Here is a 19,604-nt window from a genome sequence, read left to right on the forward strand (position 1 = left end):
AGTCCAGCAGAGAGCTTATGCCTCAAATGACAGAATTTTATAAGAAGCAGAGACCTATATATTTCTGTGAATGTTACTTAAAAAATATTCTCAGCTTCTATAAAATCCTCAAAGGTGGAAGAAGCTTAATTCTTCAATGCCATCACTTTATTTTATAAATACAGTGACTCTTAACAACAATTGTTTCCTTGTAAAGCCAGATCATATGTAAGAATTTTTATAGTTTGCCTTCACTCCTGTCTGTTCATTATTATTGCAGAATTCTGCATTATTGATTAATCCCTGTGTCCCAATTATAGGCTTGAACAGCACAGCATCTATTGCTAGCAATATAATCACTAGTGTCAATGAATTCATCTAACCTACTTTCCTTCAGCCTATAGTATAAGGGTAATTTATTTTCCTGAGAGTTTACACCTTTCTCATAGGAATGTATACAGTTGCAATTACCCTGGGTAAAGTTTGAAACTACTCTTGAAGAATAAGCTCACTAATTAGACTGGTAACACTGCTCTACAGCCAAAATGCTTCTGAAATAAATGTAGTCAAACTTTACTAATTCTGGGTCACTGAGAACGAAAATGATGCTTAAAATTGTTGATTGGCTCTAGTTTTCAAGATATGCTATTGGGTCAGTATATACGACCCTTGACTTGGGAATAGCGGAGGATAAGTGAGTTATAAAGGGAAGGGATCTGAATTTAAACCAGAAATGACCAAAAAAAACCAACTTTGACTGGATCTATGAATAAATCTACGACTGGGTTTGGACAGTACTTGCTTTTTAGGCAAAACAATGAATGATGCAATCTGAAGCTGGTATTTCATCATACATGATATGAATTACATCATGTTATTCCTAGAAGTCATGGATGATGCAATCATAACAAAGCTTACATCACTCTGCTGAACAAATTGCCCTATATCAGGTCTAGAAATCATACAGTGTCGTGCTCTCTTATTTGTCAGTGTTTGATTTTGCAAAGGGACACATTTCTGTTTAGCCAAAGTGAACAGAGATGCATTGTACTTGTGTGAACAGTGCAGATAACTTCTGCTATGTTTGTGGTGAAGTGACTTTTGCATCACAAAAGCGCAGTTATAACCACTATGGTTAAGAAAGCCTATCACCTTTATTTTGGCTGCAAAATTGGAGATCAGGACAAGAGGGGCCCCACACATATGCTGCAACACTTGTGCAACAAATTTTCGCCAGTGGTTGAACAGGAAAAGGAAATCTATGCCTTTTGCAGTGCCAATGATTTGGAGAGAGCCAACAGATCATACCAGCAATTGTTACTTCTGCAAGGTGCCTCCAGTTGGGAAAGGTGTGTCAAAGAAGAAAAAGTGGACTGTGCATTATCCAAACATTCCATCAGCTATACGCCCAGTACCCCACGGAGAAGGACTGCCGGTTCCTGATGCACCAGAATCATTCTCACTTGAGTCAGACGAGGAAGAGGATGAAACTTCTGGTCCTGAACCGTCAATGTCACATTTTCTCCCATCCTTCTCCTCTGAACCACACCTCATAACACAAGGTGAACTGAATGACCTTGTCAGGGATTTGGAACTACCCAAGAGTAAGGCAGAGCTGTTGGGCTCCAGACTACAGCAGTGGAATCTCCTGGCAGGTGATGTTAGGGTTTCCATGTTCCGTGACCGTCAAAAGGATCTTGTCCCATTCTTCTTCATGGAAGGTGATCTTGTAGCCTGCAACAACATCGATGGTGTGATGGCAGCCCTCAACATTGTTCACGATCCAGATGAGTGGAGACCGTTCATTGATTCATCGAAGACGAGTCTTAGAGCTGTTTTTACTGCATAATGGCAATGTTTTGCCATCAATTCCAGTTGGTCATGCAGTCCATATGAAGGAAACCTATGACAACATGAAACAACTTTTGAGGTGCATAAACTATGACCTACATCAGTGGCAGCTTTGTGGCGATTTGAAGGTTGTGGCTCTCTTGCTTGGTCTGCAGACTGGATACACAAAGTACTGCTGTTTTCTCTGCGAATGGGATAGTCGTGCAAGAGATTCCCACTACATCAAGAAAAATTGGCCACTCCGACAGTCATTGGAGCCTGGGAGGAAAAGTGTTCAGCATCCACCACTTGTTGAATCAAGGAAGATTTTGTTACCACCCTTACACATCAAGCTGGGTCTGATGAAGAACTTTGTCAAGGCCATTGACAAAACACAAGCAGCTTTCAAGTACCTCCGTGGAAAATGTCCAAGGTTAAGTGAAGCTAAGATAAAGGAAGGTGTCTTTGTTGGTCCTCAGATTCATGAACTTCTTCGAGATGATGCATTTGACCATGCACTGCGTGGCAAGGAAAAGACGGCATGGAAAGCCTTCCAGTTAGTGGCAATAAATTTTCTCGGAAACAACAAGGCAGACAATTACAGGTTGTTGGTGGAAAACCTCCTCAAGGCATACAAAAGCCTTGGTTGCAACATGTCACTAAAGATACATTTTTTTGCACTGTCATCTAGATTTTTTTCCACCGAACTGCGGACCAGTGTGCAACGAGCACGGCGAGCGATTTCACCAGGACATTGCAACAATGGAGAAACGCTATCAGGGCAAATGGAGCCCATCAATGCTTGCAGACTATTGCTGGACAGTGACAAGAGATGCTCCATTTAATGAATACAAGAGACAAGCCAAGAAGCGCCGAGTAGACACTGAATAGGACTAAACTATGTACATAATAGTTTTTTGCCTTTTGTTTCATAATAAATTTTAGTTATATAACCCTTTTGCTGATTTTTAAAGTGTTACATAAACAGGACAGGTGAAATATCATGTAAAGCAACCATAAACACATGAAAAGACCTAGGTTTACAATTTATGATTAAAACTCTACTATCTACACAATATACATAGACATCAAATGTAAAAACTTAAATATCTTAGAAACAGTAGCCAACATATTTGAATTCAGCACATCAAAATACATAATAAATAGCACATTTTATCTCTGAGGCAGACGACTTCTCAAAAATTGTAGACCAGTGTAATCATTTTTAAATTGAACAGTGGTTTCCTCTGGAAATTATTCAGTGGGAAGATACCTACCTACATATTGAAGCTCTACAGTGAACCTTGTTATGATTGTTCTTCCCTGGTGGATGCAGTATGTTTTACTTACATAAGACTTTATTAAATTACTCCAGAGATTGGTTATTTTCCTAAAAAATATACAAATGACTGGAAGAGGTGATATGATAGAGAAGCGGCTTTATAAAGTAGTTGTCTGGAACTAGTAATTATATGGTTTTACACATTGCTGCAATATTTCTGTTGCAAACCCCTATTTTGATGTTTACTACTTTTGTCAGAAAATGTTCTCTTGGCTGGGTCCTACAGCAGCTTCTCAAACCAAGCCAGATGTTTTTCAAAAACTCCCTTAAAATATGTTAATCTTGTTTCTAAGAGGAGAAAAAAAATAACTTGTCGCTCTTCCCCTTTGCGATGGGGAAAATCATGCATTTTCAGCTGTTTCAAAAATTATATTTTAATACAGCATAGAAATGTGTTAAGTGTTCATACATAACTGCCTTTTTAAAAATTGTATTAATAAACCCAATGTTCAGTTCTATGGAAACAAAAGGAATCCTAACAAATCGGGGTTCAAAGAGTTATTTGGGGATCCGATGTTATAAAAATACACACGTTAATTATTTTACTGTATCTGAACCTTCTCCATGGGATAAAACTTAGGGCATCTAGCTTTCATATGCAGATACTTAAGGATACAATCCTGTCACTGGTAACATAGGTAGATTCTTTCACAGAAATCAGATCTGTTACTGCTGTTGATTGGGATCATTTCAACTGGCTTCAGATGGGATGGATAGAGAAAACAAACTTTTATTACACAAACCATCAAAAACAGGCAAGTAAACCAGAAACATACCATATGGCTTTCTGTAACATGCCACAATGATCAGACCTTTATCTGCTTGTTTTATTGCATCCTGTTGTTCCTTAACATTGGATGACATATGGTATATTCCTGGCTTTCCTGGACTTCTTTATTTTGCTGGATTTGTATCACAATGTTACTGGAAATTCATACACAATATTTTATTGCATTAGTAAACATTCTAGGATCCTAATGGCAGTGGTAACAAAAAGTGAAGTGGTTTGACAGTATATTCAGAAGTATCCGGTTTCCAAAACTGGTTAATTTATTTTGTACTACTTTTACTGTTCACATGGCTAACTTTGTCAGCCCTCAGTGCAGCTTTGATGATGGACAGATCTGTCAATTTCAAATTCATTGATGTGCTTATACAATTAACACATGTTTTAAAAATTCTGATTTTTCTGCTCTTCCAACAGGAATTCCCACAGACGAAAGTTTCTCTGCATCAGTTACCAATCAGCCTGTGCATCAGAAGGAAAATCCTACATCTTTACTTGTGACAAGCAACTCTGATCAATTCCTGACGACTCCTGATGGAGAAGATAAAGATATAAGCCAAGACAATTCAGAATTAAAACACAGATCTTCAAAGAAAGATTTGTTGGAGATAGACAGGTTTACTATTTGTGGAAACAGAATTGACTAAGTTTTCTGAATAGATGTGCTTAGGATACTGAGCTATTGGGACAGCAAATGCTACCAGAATGGACACTTGCCAAAAAAAGGCACTTAAATATTTATTTAAAAACTTAAATTATTAATGGCAAACAAATATTAATTTTTACAAGTAACTAGGCTTGGTAGCTGGTCAGATCAAGTAACAGAAATCTTTAACTTGGCTCTTTGGAAAATATAATGGATTGTGAGAGTCTCTTGTCTATTTGACAGAGCTACAGTATCGCTGTCTTGGAAGTAGACTGAAAAAATCAAAATCCTGTTCTGCTTTTTGAAACCATGCTTCCAGAACATATCATTTTTCATCAAGGTCTCTCCAGTACAAGGATATACCTGGGAATATGTGACAACTTTAATAGGAAGCTCATCTTTCCAGTCTCATGTTGTTTTCATAAACAGCTGCAGATTTCAAAACTTGTACTTATCAGCGAACACATAAAAAAGCACTGGTAGATTAAACAGTAAGTCAAGATAATTATTCTTGTCACCAGAAAAATCTTTGAAGATGTATCAGAACTGATCAGAATAAAATACTACAGTATCTTAAATGAAAGACCCACTGCATAGTATTTTATCTAAAATCTAAACCAGCGAGGGAAATGGATCACAAATACAAAGAAATGAAGGTTCCGCATAACTGGGCAAACTCAGCTTCATCATTATTCTGTTCAATTACAATGTGTTCTGCAAGGCAAACTATATACATTTATAAATTCTATATGAAAAGCTTTTTTTAAAAAAGCTGTGGCTTGTTTTTTGCAATGGGAAGCATTTTGTTACAAAGTGACACTTCTTTATATTGAGAAAGGTAGCGTGAACTGCAGCCAGCAACACCAGTGTTGCATTAATTCCAGATAATTCCAATGCAATGGAAGAAATAATTACTCACTACATTTTGGTTTAAACAAGTTGATAAAAATGGCATCTATATATTAACTTAGCTGGAAAAATTGCCCATAGAATAGTTATCAGAAGTGTCCATTTTAATTGATGAATTTTAAGCAAACTTAAGTAGATATGAATAGCTTTATTACGAAACGCTTGGTTTTATGAAGGTGTAATGCATCTTAATTTCTGGTGTGTGTGGCAATGTTGGGGGAATTGATGAAAGGCATGTTGAATCCCTCAAGAATGAACTGCATTTCAGCTCAATAACTAGGCTAGAGAACTGAATCAAAAGACAATCTTTCATCCAGTGATGAATCCTACATTTGCTGTTAAAATGTAACATTAACCTCTATTTTCAAAAACCTTTCAGAAGATTTAAGTTGAGGTCTGCTAAGTTATTTCCCTTGGAATTTTATTTTGGTTTTTTGATATGATACAGATATTTCAGTGATGAACAAACCACAGGATTTCTTTTATTAACTAATTTGTAATCTATTGGAGTTGAAAAGCCAAAGTTTAATGTTTGATTTATGAATAGGAAATGTGGAAGAATACATGCTGATTCCTAAAATCTGCAAAGTTGTATTAATATGACAGAACAGAGAAATATACAGAAATAATGTTATGAAACAGATCAGAATGTAAAGTTGCCATGAAAAATGGCTTTACCATACAAGTCAACATCATCTGCTCTAAAGGGAGCCTCTTGCTGCCCCTTCTCCTCCCCCACCAACAGCAGCTGCAGTAGTGTCCAGAATCAATTGAAATGGTTGGGGGCGAGGGGCGGGGTTAAAATGCTTTTATTTTGGGTGTATAATATGCTCATTAAGAAATTTACACATTTAAATTCAATTCAGATCATCTGTGAATTTTTCAATTATTTAGCAGTTGCTAAAGGAAGCTTAGAATGATTTTCATCTGTTAAATGACATTCTGTACCAATTTTATAAGTGCATCTTGTGTGAAACTCAATAAAATTCAATTTCGTAATCTTTGTTTTAAAAAAGGAAAAGAATGGACTGGATTTCTTTGCAACAGTTGTCAATTTTGAATACTGCAATGTGACTTCTGCATATTCTGGTTTCACTATGAAGAACGTATTTTTTGCAAGCACAGGACAAGCCGCCTACTTTAGACCTGGTTTTAATACTGGTTTTGTTCTTGTGTATTCATCACTATGTCAAACCCACAGGAGGTACTAATGTCAGCCTACTGTTAATCTGAATGCTAATTGTTTAGAGACAGAATCAAATTGAAATCCAGTCCATTTTTTTTTAAAGTAGGGTTTTTTGTTTCAGTCGCCCTTGTATCATCCTGTTAATTTTTGTGTTTTTTCATCCCATGTTCCTATTCTTAGTGTCTTTCCTCCCTTACTGTAAGAAAGGCCTACACAAACATGGGGAACTGACTATACAAAGTATTGTCAAATGTAAAAGTAAAAAAAAAAAAAGCCCAACTCTTCATGATAGAAAAGTTAGTTGCAGTAATAGCAGATTAAAAAAAAAACTTCCTATAGAAATATGATTTGTAAATATGTGACCATTTAAAATGCAACCTATTAAATATATTGTATTTCCATTTATTCTGTGAACACACTTCGCAGGTGACTTGTAGCAACTACATAGTTAGGGTTGTGTTCTAATGGGTCTTAAAATGGGATATACATTCCTTTTTTTCCTCTAAAATATCATGCAGGCTTAGTTTGTATGGTATCTGGATTATTTATGTACTTCATACAAACCATACATACTTGGTTTCTCTTCAGAATGTTTTAATAGGAAGTCTTTGAAATAGGGCGCTTGCTGAAATTTTTCCTTGTCATCCTACTTTGTACTGAACACTGTCTGTCCACATAAAACTTTTTCGAGAGGTGTGCTAACTAGAACAGGTGCAAATGTAAATCTGATTGATGGGAACTAGACGATCCAAACTTGACTGACTGGGGTAGGCCGCCAACTCGCTTTCAGTAACTACCCATTTATGTCAGATTTTAGCCTACAACAGGATTGCTGCATTTCTGCTACCGCACAGGTTTGGCTTTCCCACTCCCTTTCAAGCATTAAAAAAACCTAGGAAGCTAATAAACCAAAAACTTCATTGCAAAGCACTTAAGGTTGCTACATACAATATACCTGACAAATCTCCCCACAAAAGCAAAGAAATGAGAAGTAAATATTAATGCCTACCTATCCAGACCCTCTATTCCTCCACCTGCAGGCCCACATCACTACTACTATACACTACAGACCATATCCTGCAAATTTCAGAGCTCCCTAGAACTGCCAGCCTTCCATCACCCCTCTAACTGCCCTTCTACTCAATCCGTTATTAGATTACCCTCTCCAAACATGATAGACTACTGCACCAAACTTGATTAGTGTTGGAGAATATACAATGTGGTAAAGTAGCATTACAGAAGGATGAAAAGTGGGCAGTTAAAGTTGCAATGTGTGGTCTGTGGCCCTCACTTGGTTTTAAGGTCACTTTAATTCTGAATGTGTGTCCACACTGGGATTTAATGCAGTTTAACTAATCTGATTTAAATTCACAGTTTTCATTAATTCACATTAATTTTTCTGAGTGTCTCCAGGTAGATAAGCCTGCCTCCCAGCCTGGTAGACAAACTTGCACTACTGGGACTCGAGCTGTATGCTAAAAATAGCAGTGTGGATGTGTGGTTCAGGCTCTGCAAGCCCACCTGACACTGTAACTCCTACAGTTTCTCGTTCGCTATTTTTTTCCTCTCTGCATTGTCCCCTCTTCATCCTTTCTCTTCCTAGTCTGTCTGCTCCTGGTGCTTTTCCTAGAGTTGGTGAGGAGGAGCATGTTTCTGATGGATGGACTTAGACAAGCAGGGAAAAGTCAGATGTGCTCTAGATTGTAGTTGGCCAACCAGTTTTACTGGGTAGATATGCAGTTGGGGAGGGAGAAGTGACCAGTCTTTATAACTAACTTATAGCTAACTAGCAGATATTTTCTCTGGATGGTCTTTAATCGAGTTCTGAACCACAGCACAGTGTGGGCTTACGTTACTACTGAACGATCAGCCTGCCCCATTTTGCCACAAGTTGTGTTCTTGTAATTTGTACTGTACCAAGCGGTCTACTGGAGGTAGCCTTGTTACCTGGCGCAATGTAGCATCTGCCATTGCATGCCTTGTGAGAAGAAATAAATGAGTCATTATTTAAATAGAATAATATTTATAAAATATTTACAAAATGATTACAAAGCACTCACAGGTGCCTTATAGTTAAATCTCTCCCCTGCCTAGATTTGTAGTTGGGGGGGGTGGGGTCAAATGCTGTTTGTGCATTTCTAAGATGTTGTCACTTGCCACTCAAGAAACTTCATATATCTCAAGCGATGGGCAGGAAACTATGTAGAGCCACAGGTAAGTTTATAAAATGAGGCTCCTGTATCTCCTTCCTAACTTGCATACAGTTCAACAGTTTCAGCAGATGTGTAAAACTTAATTGCCTAAATATGACTTTACCAAATGTGTAAATGTGTAATTACCAAAAATGGATGTCATGTTATGGCCATTTCTTTATTCATACAGGAGCACGTTTGACAGATATTTAACATAATCGATCAGTATGTGCAAATCTGATGTATTAAAAAGCGCTCCTTAGTTCCCATGAAGCTTTATTACAAAGGGAAATGAATGAAGAAGTAGATAACCATGTAAAAATAGTAACTGAGAGAATATATAGCAAAAATAAAGATCAGAAATGAGCAAGAACTTGTAAAACAATATACTCAAATTATAAATATACCTTACCCAGGGCTGATCCGGTAGCAAGTTTTTATTTAGCTAAATGATATCTTTAGATGTGAATTCAAATTTTAATTTTAATTAGGCTGGCACCTCTAAATGCATCTCATTTTCAACTGCCCAAGGAAAAAGAGGAAAGATGTTTTAATAGGTAGCCCCCTTTTATGTATTTTATTAGAAATAAGTAAAATGTTAGAGGTTTAACTTTTTAGCTCATGTTTTACAAACTAATACCTGTGGATTTTGAGAGAGAAATTAAAAGGTAATAGTTTGGCTTCAGCAATAGTAAAAGCAGACTTTTGGGGGGAGGGATGTTACAAAAGGCTACAGTGTGAATGACAAAGTTAACTGGAGCCAATGACGGTGAAAGGAGCTATTAGAAGATGCTTACCTGGGCTTCAGACCAGTAAAGCAGTAAGTCATGCATGATTTAAGCATGTGAGAAGTGGGACTATTCACTCAGTTACAAACATGCTTAAGTGCTTTGCTGTATCCGAGTAATACAAAGGTGTGTTTGAGAAAGAGTTGTTGATCAGAGGGCAATTGTGAGCGCACAAACTTTTTGTTGGACTGTTTGAATATCTGGTATTATTGGCACCAAATTGGGATGTAAAGTGCCCATTGCACCAGGCTCTCTTAAATGGTTAGTTCCCTGGCTGCACACTTAACATTGATTCTTTGAACATTTAGTCTGCACCTTGAAGGAAAGAGCACTACATCCTTTGTAACCTTAGTCTAGTTACGTTCTACCATCTTTCCTCTGTATAACCCCAGAAGTGATTTGCTGAAGTCAGGGGAAACACAGTTGCAAATACCAGCCAGGCCCAGCTATGTATTGGGCATCCCATTTATTTACATGTATGTGGATTTCATTCTCTTTGCTTGCAAATTTCAGTCATCCTGACTTGTTTTATTTCAGATTATTGAGAAATGAATAAATGGGCATGTGGAATCCACGTATCCCAAAAAGAATTGAAACCAGATTGCCCCAGCTGTCTTTAAGCTAAAATGAATTGCCAAATGAATTTTAAAAGCACACATAGAAAACTGATAGTGTGCACACAAGATGCATTTTGTTGGTCTTTACCAAACTTTTTCCATAGGAATGTTTTATTAAGCTATGAAAGGTTATGCAGCCTTTCAAACATTCATCAGACCAAGCAGAATTTCCCCTGAAGGCAAAGTGGGTTTTATAATCATGAGTGTTCTGTTAATTTGTCAATCATAATTTAAAGGGTTATGTATTGTGTAAATTTTCCATCTTTAGTGGTTTGATTTTGTTGTTTCCTTTACTGTAAATATCTATATATTTTTTCATTACAGTTTTAGTAAAGCAACTTGTTTTTTGTCATGCCAGTAAATTCTGTCTTAATGAAGTAAGTACTCACTTTATTATGGCAAACTTCAAATGCTAATTCACAGCTGTCCAGTTCTGTAAATAGGAAATATGAATTTATTTATTTTTGGTGGGAAGGGAGGACACGAGTGAAACAGACTTTATTCATAACTACTCATGTCCTATATAAAAGTAATACAACTCAAATTGTTCTGCCACCTGAATGTTACTAAAATTGAGTGCAAAAGAGTGACACATTTCTGCCTTGCAAATCAGGACACACTCTAAGTGAGCAAACAAGTCTCAAGCACACTTAATCAACTGATGAAATCCTGGCTTTGTGTTGGAATTGACTTCTTCCGAGATATTCAATGGGATCTTTCCTTCTCATAATGTCCTTTTAAATAGCTACTGTTTGCATATTAGAGGGCTCGACTGTGTTCATTCTATTGACTTCAAGAAACAAATTACCTTATATGACTTCTAAGCAGCCATCTGAAATTTATTTTCACTAGAAGGGCCTTAACTGACTTATTAACTTTTGCAGCTAGACCATCTCTCATAGTTATGAAACCTAAAAGGTACCTCTGCATATTAGGAGGCATCACATGAACATAATTCATGGGAAGGTGAAGTTAAGCAGTTTGTCTCAGATGAATGGTGTGGAGATTTCCTAATGAAGCTAAAGAGTTCTTTTTCATTTGTCTCTTATCTCTAGCATAGCAATAAATTTATCCACCTTGTAAATTAGAGCTTGTTAATTCTTTGTTCCTTGGTAGCACATTGTGTTTTCCCCATCACAAACAACAGAACCTGCAACCAGAGAGGATCTAAAATTGAGCTGTTTGAATATGTAAGTGGAAACTGAAGCTCGTTAAATTGTTCCAGATCTAGTGATGGCTCTATAGGTAAATCTAAAAATGGTACGGGCCTGGGGGTGGGGGGGATTTGCAATATTGGGCCCATTTTCATTTTTGTAACAATGTGAAAGAAATAAATTACCAAGTTATTTGGTCTTTCATTTCACACCTCCCTCCCCTGTCTTCAGAGCCAAATGTCAATGCAGCTGTTTTTAGTGCTGTAGCATGAGCTGGAGTTTGTAGACTTGGGCTCTGAGACCAGCTGTTGTGGGGTTTTAAAATGCAGTGTAGACACACCTAATAAGTCCAGGATTCCACCCCTGGTTCATTGTATTCCTCTCCATACAAGGAAAAGCACTGTTAAATAATATGCAGGACTCTGCTAACCTGATCACCAAGGGCAGTTTTATCTGTGGTGGTCTGTTCACCTAAACCTATGAGATACTGAGCACCAAAGGAAGTTGAAGACGCATCTTAGGCCCCAGTCCTGCAAACTATCCTGCATAGGCAGGTTTCCATGCAGACACAGAGACAGTCTGCAGGATTGACTCCTTAAATGGTGAATTCTGTTAGAGATGATGATGTAAAACACCAAGCAAACATTGTGAAATAGAATATTAATCCTCGTTTGTGTTTGTATAGGCAAATATACTTCGTAGTAGTAGCTTATTCAATATTAATCACAAGCCTTAAATCTGCATATGCTATGATCAGCACATTTTTATACAACAAACAAGTTATTGTCCAAATACCGCAGACCAGCTGCGCTGGGATCATATGGCAGGACCTGGGATGGGAATGTGTATCTTGGATCAAAGGAAGTTACTAAACAAAGTTTCTTTTTAAAATGGAGCTATTTTGTTGCTCAGGGAAGATGGACACTACGCAACTTCATGCAACTCAAGCCCTAATCCTGCCCCAGTTCTGCTCTTCTACAGCCATTGGCTCCCCTGTGGTGGGAGCTAAAGTACCAGTTTGAAAAGTGGCCTCCCTGCAAGTGCTCAAAGTTTATTTCATCCAGTCAGGGTGACGGTGAACTTCCTGCCCTCGGATTACACTTGGCCCCACTGAAGCAGGCTGGGAGTGTAATGACTGGATCCTGTGAGATGCTGATTCCCCCCATGCCCATGGACCTTGAACAGGAGTTGAGGTGGCTTAGCACAACACAGAACTCTATCATAGCTGCGGTTAGGTCATGTTGCTGAACAGCTTGCTCATCCCCAGAAGTGGGAACTTCAACTCAGTGAGGAGAGGGAAATATTAGGAACTTTATTCTGCTCTTCTATCCCAAACTGCTTACTGCATCTGTAAACTCCATATGCAAAAATCAGACCAGGCATTTTGTTATAGCTGGTTGCCAGGCACTAGAGCTGACCAGTACAAAACAGATTTTCTCACCTCTAAGCAGTGGGACCTCACATCCAGATGAGTTAACATTTCCACCCTTCTGAACGCCCCAAATCAGCAGCTGTAATGAGACAATGAGTCTTGCACTGGAACCTAATCTTGTATTAGTAGCTGGTGCTGAAAACGTAAAAACAAAGGACCTGATAACTACAACTAGGCTGATCCAACAACCATCTTCTGAGCTGTCCTTAGGCTCCAGATTCAACAGAATGTTTCACGAGGGAGAATTTGTGTTGGCAGCACAGCTTAAGCTGCATGGCAGTGGCAGAACTAACATGACATTCTGTGCTTGTCTGTCATGTGTCTGGTACCGCAAATCTGTTGTGCCTGCCTACAGCAGGGTTGCATTTGGATCTACTGCCTGGGCTGCACATGGGAGGTGACAGAAAATTCTTAAATAGATGAAGCCTTGGATTTTCACACTGGCCTGGCTTTTCCCTAAAGCAAAGACTGAAACCATGGAGTATTTCTAGTAGACAATTTCGTACAGTAGGTATCTATGTCCAGCTGCACCTGCCTGTGTCTGGCCCTGGTCCAGCAAAGCACTTAAGCATGTGCATAACTGAGTCCAGTAGTCCCATTCTTATTCCCTACATGCAACTGATTGCTCTGGGGGATTGTGGGTCTGCTGTTGAAAATGGTTGTGTGTGCAACATGAGCTTGAGCTTTTGCTCTGTGCCTTTTTATTGTATTTATTCCATTGATTGTATTTATTCATTGATCTGACAAACTAATGGTCATAAGCACCTATTACAATTCCAATGCCCTTTCCCTGTAATCAATGAGTGTTTTGTTTCTTCCTTCCAATATTTTTAAACATAGCAGGTGAACTGAACCTTTACTAATCAAACCAAATCAACCAACCCACAACTTCCAGCATGAAGGAGAAAAAATGCCACACTTCTAATAGAGAGAAATACTGACTGGTCACTTTAAGTAATATGCACTCTGTGCTGGTCTCGTTTTGAACAGTACAGTACTTGGATGGCATGTGTGCCACTTGTAGAAGCAGCCACTATGCCATCATTTTAACTCTAGGTATTGGAGTTGACTCATTCAAATATTCTAAGAAAGGGAGCCAGGTTTCAAGTCTGTCTCCTTCTTGCTGTCATTTGATATGTGAGTTTTTCCATGACTAATATCCTCCTCATCCAGGCCATATTCTCTGGGTCTTCTGATGATACCAAAATGAGCATTCCTTTACACATCTTGTTTGTAAAGGAGGATTTTCACGCAGGAACAAAACTGCATGAGGAAAAGAAAGGAGCACAAAATGGTTTTGAGGCAATCCAGAAAATTGCTAGCTAAGTTACTAATACTAGTTTATGTGTTTTAATGAGTTTTTCCTCCTCAAAACCTTACTGTTCTAGCTTGGTTTTGCCATAAAGACATTTACTCTGTTTCTGGTAACCTGTCGCCATGAATATTTTTGGACTGTCGAATAGTCACCAGTACGGTTTCATTGCTGGATCAGCTAAGAGGAGGCCTGAAAGGCATGTGAAAAATGTTTTATCTCGTATTTAGGCTCTACGTACGTTATTTTAATGTCTTCCCCAATCTCTCAAATATTGTATAGTGTAATTTCATCATGTATAAAACCACAAGTAAATTTCAGGGAATAGAGTGCTTCCTGAAGCAGTCTGGAGCCTGCAAAAACTAGGCCATTTATCTAGCTCTTAGGATACAATAAGGATTTAATTATGCCCAGGACAGTAATACTAATATAATTATCACCACCAAAAAGTTTGAGTTATAGACAAAAATAAACTGAGCTTGACAGCTCTAGAAAAGAAAATCACTGATATGAAAATGAGTCCATGCAAATGTACAATTTCATACATTGAACATGGCAATACATGTAGCCTGATTAAAGACACACATTTCAAGAGAGAGACAGAGAGAGGCTGTATTGTTTAATCTGGTGGAAGTAATATGTAGCAGGAAACCAGTTTTGTTTTTTCATTCTGGGCGCACGCATATGGACTAGATATTGTGTCACTTGTCTCCTTTTAAACAATGGGTTATATTGTCTGTCCACTGAAGTCAATGGAGTTATGCCAGCAACAAACTCAGCCCAATATGTTACTAAATGCCTTCATAAGAGTATCGGACAGCAGTATTGCAGTGCGTGACACTGATTCTTTACCAACATTGCTTTAGGAAAGACCTCCTGATTCTGATTTGAAGAGCGGAGGATAGCAGGAGTGTGTGCAATATATAATCTGGAAAGGAGAAACTGGTCCTAATATAGTTATCCCCTCTGAACTAGTCAGCATCTTTTTGTTTGCCTTTTTCCCCTAAACCCACAAGAAGATCTAAAATTAGTGCCATAAAATACATAGGAAAAGCCCGAGCAGGGTCTAGGAAACTCCATGCAGTTCTAGTAAAGAAGTTTTCTCATCACTGTTCAGTGAGGAGGTAGGTTTTACTCCCTTTCCCTGGTGGAATGAGTACAGGGTTAGGTCCCATTAGCTAGGGAATGTCCCAAAATCTGCAGACAGCCAACTGCCTCTACACAGGTGACCCATCACACCCCACTATGGAAGTGCCGCTCCTTCAGGAGCCATGATGCTATGGGCTTCCTCACCCCCACCACTGAACAACAGCACCTACACACCAGATGGAATGGAAGCTAGTGCTGCTGGTAGCAGCAGCAATTTCCTGTGACTCTGAGGCCTGTTGGTGCCAACTGGCAGAGGGCTCACTCTTCTTTACAAGCAACTTCTGTCTGAGACCTGACAAACTCAAAACACCTAATACACTGCTTTCATGGTATTTATAACATAATGGGTAGCATGTGAGGTCTCTACTGACAGTTTGTAATTTATTGATAGTCGTCATGTGTATGGGTACTATATAAGCAACAAAGTGACTATATTGAAAATTATGCCCGTATGGTCTTGGAGAGAAAGCAAGTCACTGGGGGAAAATAGGTCTCGGTGATGGCCCATTCAAGTGTGAGGGAACTTTCACCTTTCCCTGGCTAGGGGATTATGTAACGATTGCTCAATTGTCTACCTTCGCACCAACCCAGAAAAGTCAATGGAAAACCAGCAAAGACAAACTATAAACATCAAAACCCCTCAGAAGGAAAAGGAATGCTATGACAGCAAGGGGAACACCCTGGCCGGAAATGAAGACTGATTCAGTATATCACAGGGTGGAGAAAGACACTCTAGATCCATTAACTAAGGAACATTGTTGAGTGTGGGGGAGCTTCCTGAAAGACAGGGTCATAGCTCCTTGGGGGCCAGCACATGCAGCAAAAGACAGCTTTGGGATTAGACTCATCTTTACTGGATAGGAAGGTAACAAGTGTAGGCCCTAGTTCATGTTTTATGATTTTGTTTTGGATGTAACCATTTGTTTCCATTGCTCACCCTTGTTTCTCTTTGAATTTCTAGTCTTTCTTAATGTCCTTCTGTTTTACTACAATTGATCCCCAAGTGCGATGTGTGATACAGGAGCGGTGGGTTAAGGTAAAACTGGTAAACTCACTCTTCCTTTGGGAATGGAGGAGCTGGGATTTCTGTGGGTATCCACTAATCGAGCTGAATACCACAAGGGGGCACTTTGAATGCACTCGGGGGATGAGGTACATCTATTGTCAACTGGCAGCATGTATAGCCCAGAGAATAATGCTTGAGAGACTGAGAGGCTGGTGGTTGTGTTGGGGACCTGACACCTAGTTCCCACTGGCAAAACTTGCTCGCTCTAAAGCTAAGTGGCAACACGGTGGCTTCTCCCATCCATGGATCCATACAGACCCCTGAGATGGTGTGTACCTGTGAGGAGGGTTTCTTGTGATTGGGTGCATACTGAGCAGCTAAGGATCCTCATTCATCCCCAGGCCCTGTTCTGCCTCTTCGCTAATTTTCACCAGGTTTGGTTTCTCTCAGCTGATGGACATGAAGGTGAGACATGGCCCCAAATAAACTGTGACTAACTCTGAATGTAGATTGAGCATAGAGCGGCAAACAGAAAATGGCCTCATTCAAAATTCTTTTTGTGACTATAAATAATGAACCTTTGTATCCCAGCACAAAAGTTTCCTATTCACTTACCCTCGTGTTGTAATAAATAAATGGTCCAGTTACATCCAGAGATTCATTTTAGAGAATGTTCTATCATGTCTCATGCCAATGATTGAGAGCCCAGCTTGTTTCCTGTGATAATGATGCTGTTTGATGACAGACAAAGAAAGAAGCTAGTCTCAAATATTCCACTGATTCCTGTTTGAATGGGATAGATTTGTGACATTGAGTGTGGGAAACTTGTATACAAAAATATGAACTACTGAAGAACTGTTCTGCTCCAAATACCATTGTAAAACCAAACATCTTAGAGGGTTTTCAAGATTTTCATACATGTAAGCAAATCTTTAACGCTTGCACCACTGGAGCTTTCTAGACTACCTGGCTAATGAATATTTAGAACATACAGCACATAGGTAACATCCCCAGCTTCCAAAGAGTTTAGACAGAATAGTCTGGTAGACAACAGCAGCCTTTCTCTTTAGGTAAGTATCTTCAAAAGATAGTGTCAAATCTTGGGTCATTGTTCACTCTCATTTTGTGATAACCACAATGAAGCTTGTAAAGATGCAGGTCTGGTCCAAGCTGATATGCCACAGAGGGTCAAGGTCAGGTCTCAGTTCCCCTGATGCAATCCTGTTTACATCAGTAGGCTTGCACTGATTAGTGTGACTGCAGAATTTGGCCCTTTGTACCTAAGCTACATCATCCTTGTCTATTTGCTAGTGTGGAATTCTTTCCAGCTCCCCATGACTTGTGTTGCTAATGGTGCAGATGTTAACAGGCTTGCCTCAGTTTGCTTCTCTGTGCACAAGCATGATGGCTGAGGTCAATGGGAATGAACACAGCTCATCTTCATTTCTTGGCTGCTGACTGAAGTGCAACTTGAGGAACGCATTGTTGCAGAGGGACCCAGCTCTATAGGTGTGTCCAAAGAAACACTGATTGAACAAAATCTGGCTCTTAAGAATTTGTGTGGGTATTTTTTAAACATCAGATTAATTCCACTTCTAAAACGTATGGATGTAGAAATTAGTCACTTTCCCCTTGCCTGGGTTTACATGTGCTAACAGCTGGCTGAACAATGTGGTAATTGGTTTTAGCTTAGCTCAGCCACAGTCCTATCTGGCTGAATTCTTCTACAGCCCAGTCATTGAGGGAAGACACCTGAATTTGCTCTTCTGTCAGGGTATAGAATGGTTTAATTCCATCCCTGCCAAACAGTGGGTGAGATCTGTTAGTCATGTCACATCACACTGTTGGTAAATACACAGTTTTGGGGTGAGGCAAGAAGTTACGTGAAAGCCATATTTAAACAAAAATAATTCTGTAGTGATGATTTTGAGAAATCAAGATTAGGACATGGACAAATGTGTCCCTTAAGATATGACTGTCTGCAAGCGGAAGATAAGAGTTCTGAGGCTTTAAAGGCACATGGGATATGTGAAATGGAAGCTGCAGGTGTAGGCTACATTAAAGGTTCCCAACTATTTTGGGCAACTGTGCCAGTTTATAGATTCTCTCTCAGCTGTAGGGTCAGAGTCTAACATCTGCCATTTAGATGCATTTCCTAACCAGAATGGCACTGTCTGTAGTCTGGGCCAGATTTTTAAGGGTATTTAGGAGGCTAATTCTGAACTATTTCAATGGGAGGTAGACACCAAAAAACCTTTGACAGCCTCTGTAATACAGAGTGCCAGATTTTTAGTTTCCCTTTAAGATCATAACAGACATAAATGTAACTTAATGGTTCTGCTATGATACCCTTAGGCCTTATCTATAGATAACTCAGACCTTTCATTTTACGGGACCTGGAGCATACAATTAAAATGCAATACAGGCTCCACTCATCTTACCATCTTGATGGGAAATCCTAGATGGTGATGCTGTGAAGGAGAAAAGAAAGCTATAAACTTTGCTTGATACACTTTTTCCCTTGCTGTTCTCTGCATTTCAATTTTCAGCTAGGGGTCAAATATATGGATGTTTTCTTAAGAAGAAATGGAAATGAGATACTTCAGGCAACAACTATGAAACCAAGGTGGATCATTTACAGACAAGCAGGAAATGGAATCCTAACAGCCTTACTGAACTTAGCCATTAAAATGAGACACAAAAGAATGTGATTATGAATTGATCTACTTTGGGTTCCTGTCCCCTGATTACTAAGTCTCATTAAGAAAAGCAAGACTGCAGCCCTGTCAATATGGCCCAGTAAGAGAACCATAAGGCCAACTGCTTTTTTACCCTTCTCTCCCTGTTTCCTCTTTTAAAGTAACCCCAGTACGAATTTCCGGAGTAAAACATTTCACAAGAACCTTCTACTTTTAAATGGCTTGAGACAATTCTTCAGGTCTAGCTGATTCCTCCTAAGTAAAACAAATTCAATTACCCACGCCCGTGCTAAGGTGGGTGAGGTAATATCTTTTATTGGACCAGCTCCCTTGGTAAGAGACCCGCTTTTGAGCTACACAGAGCTCATCTTCAGATATTTGTCAAGAGCTCTGTGTAAGGCCAGGTCTGCACTACAGACTTATAGCGGTATAGCTATGTCGCTTAGGGTGTGAAAAATCCACATCTCCGAGCAACGCATTTATACCGAACTACTCCTGGTGTAGATAGCCCTGTGTGGATGGGAGGGCTTCTTCCCTCAGCATAGCTACTGCCCCTCATGGAGGTGATTAACTACG

At 39.1% G+C, this 19,604-nt stretch overlaps 1 protein-coding gene across 4 annotated transcripts in view; it reads left to right on the top strand.

The window, feature by feature from the left end:
* The window catches only part of TAPT1 (transmembrane anterior posterior transformation 1), a 117,420-nt gene extending 110,336 nt beyond the window's left edge, over window positions 1–7,084 (top strand). For all 4 annotated transcript variants that reach the window (XM_045018845.1, XM_045018846.1, XM_045018847.1 and 1 more), the window contains one exon: window positions 4,356–7,084. In XM_045018845.1, coding sequence (XP_044874780.1) covers window positions 4,356–4,585 — 230 coding nt within the window. In that variant the 3' untranslated portion in view covers window positions 4,586–7,084. The remainder of the gene's footprint in view (window positions 1–4,355) is intronic.
* The last annotated feature ends 12,520 nt before the right edge of the window (window positions 7,085–19,604 follow it).

The sequence above is a fragment of the Mauremys mutica genome, chromosome 5 (genome assembly GCF_020497125.1).
Source record: "Mauremys mutica isolate MM-2020 ecotype Southern chromosome 5, ASM2049712v1, whole genome shotgun sequence".
In the NCBI taxonomy this organism is placed as follows: domain Eukaryota; kingdom Metazoa; phylum Chordata; order Testudines; family Geoemydidae; genus Mauremys; species Mauremys mutica.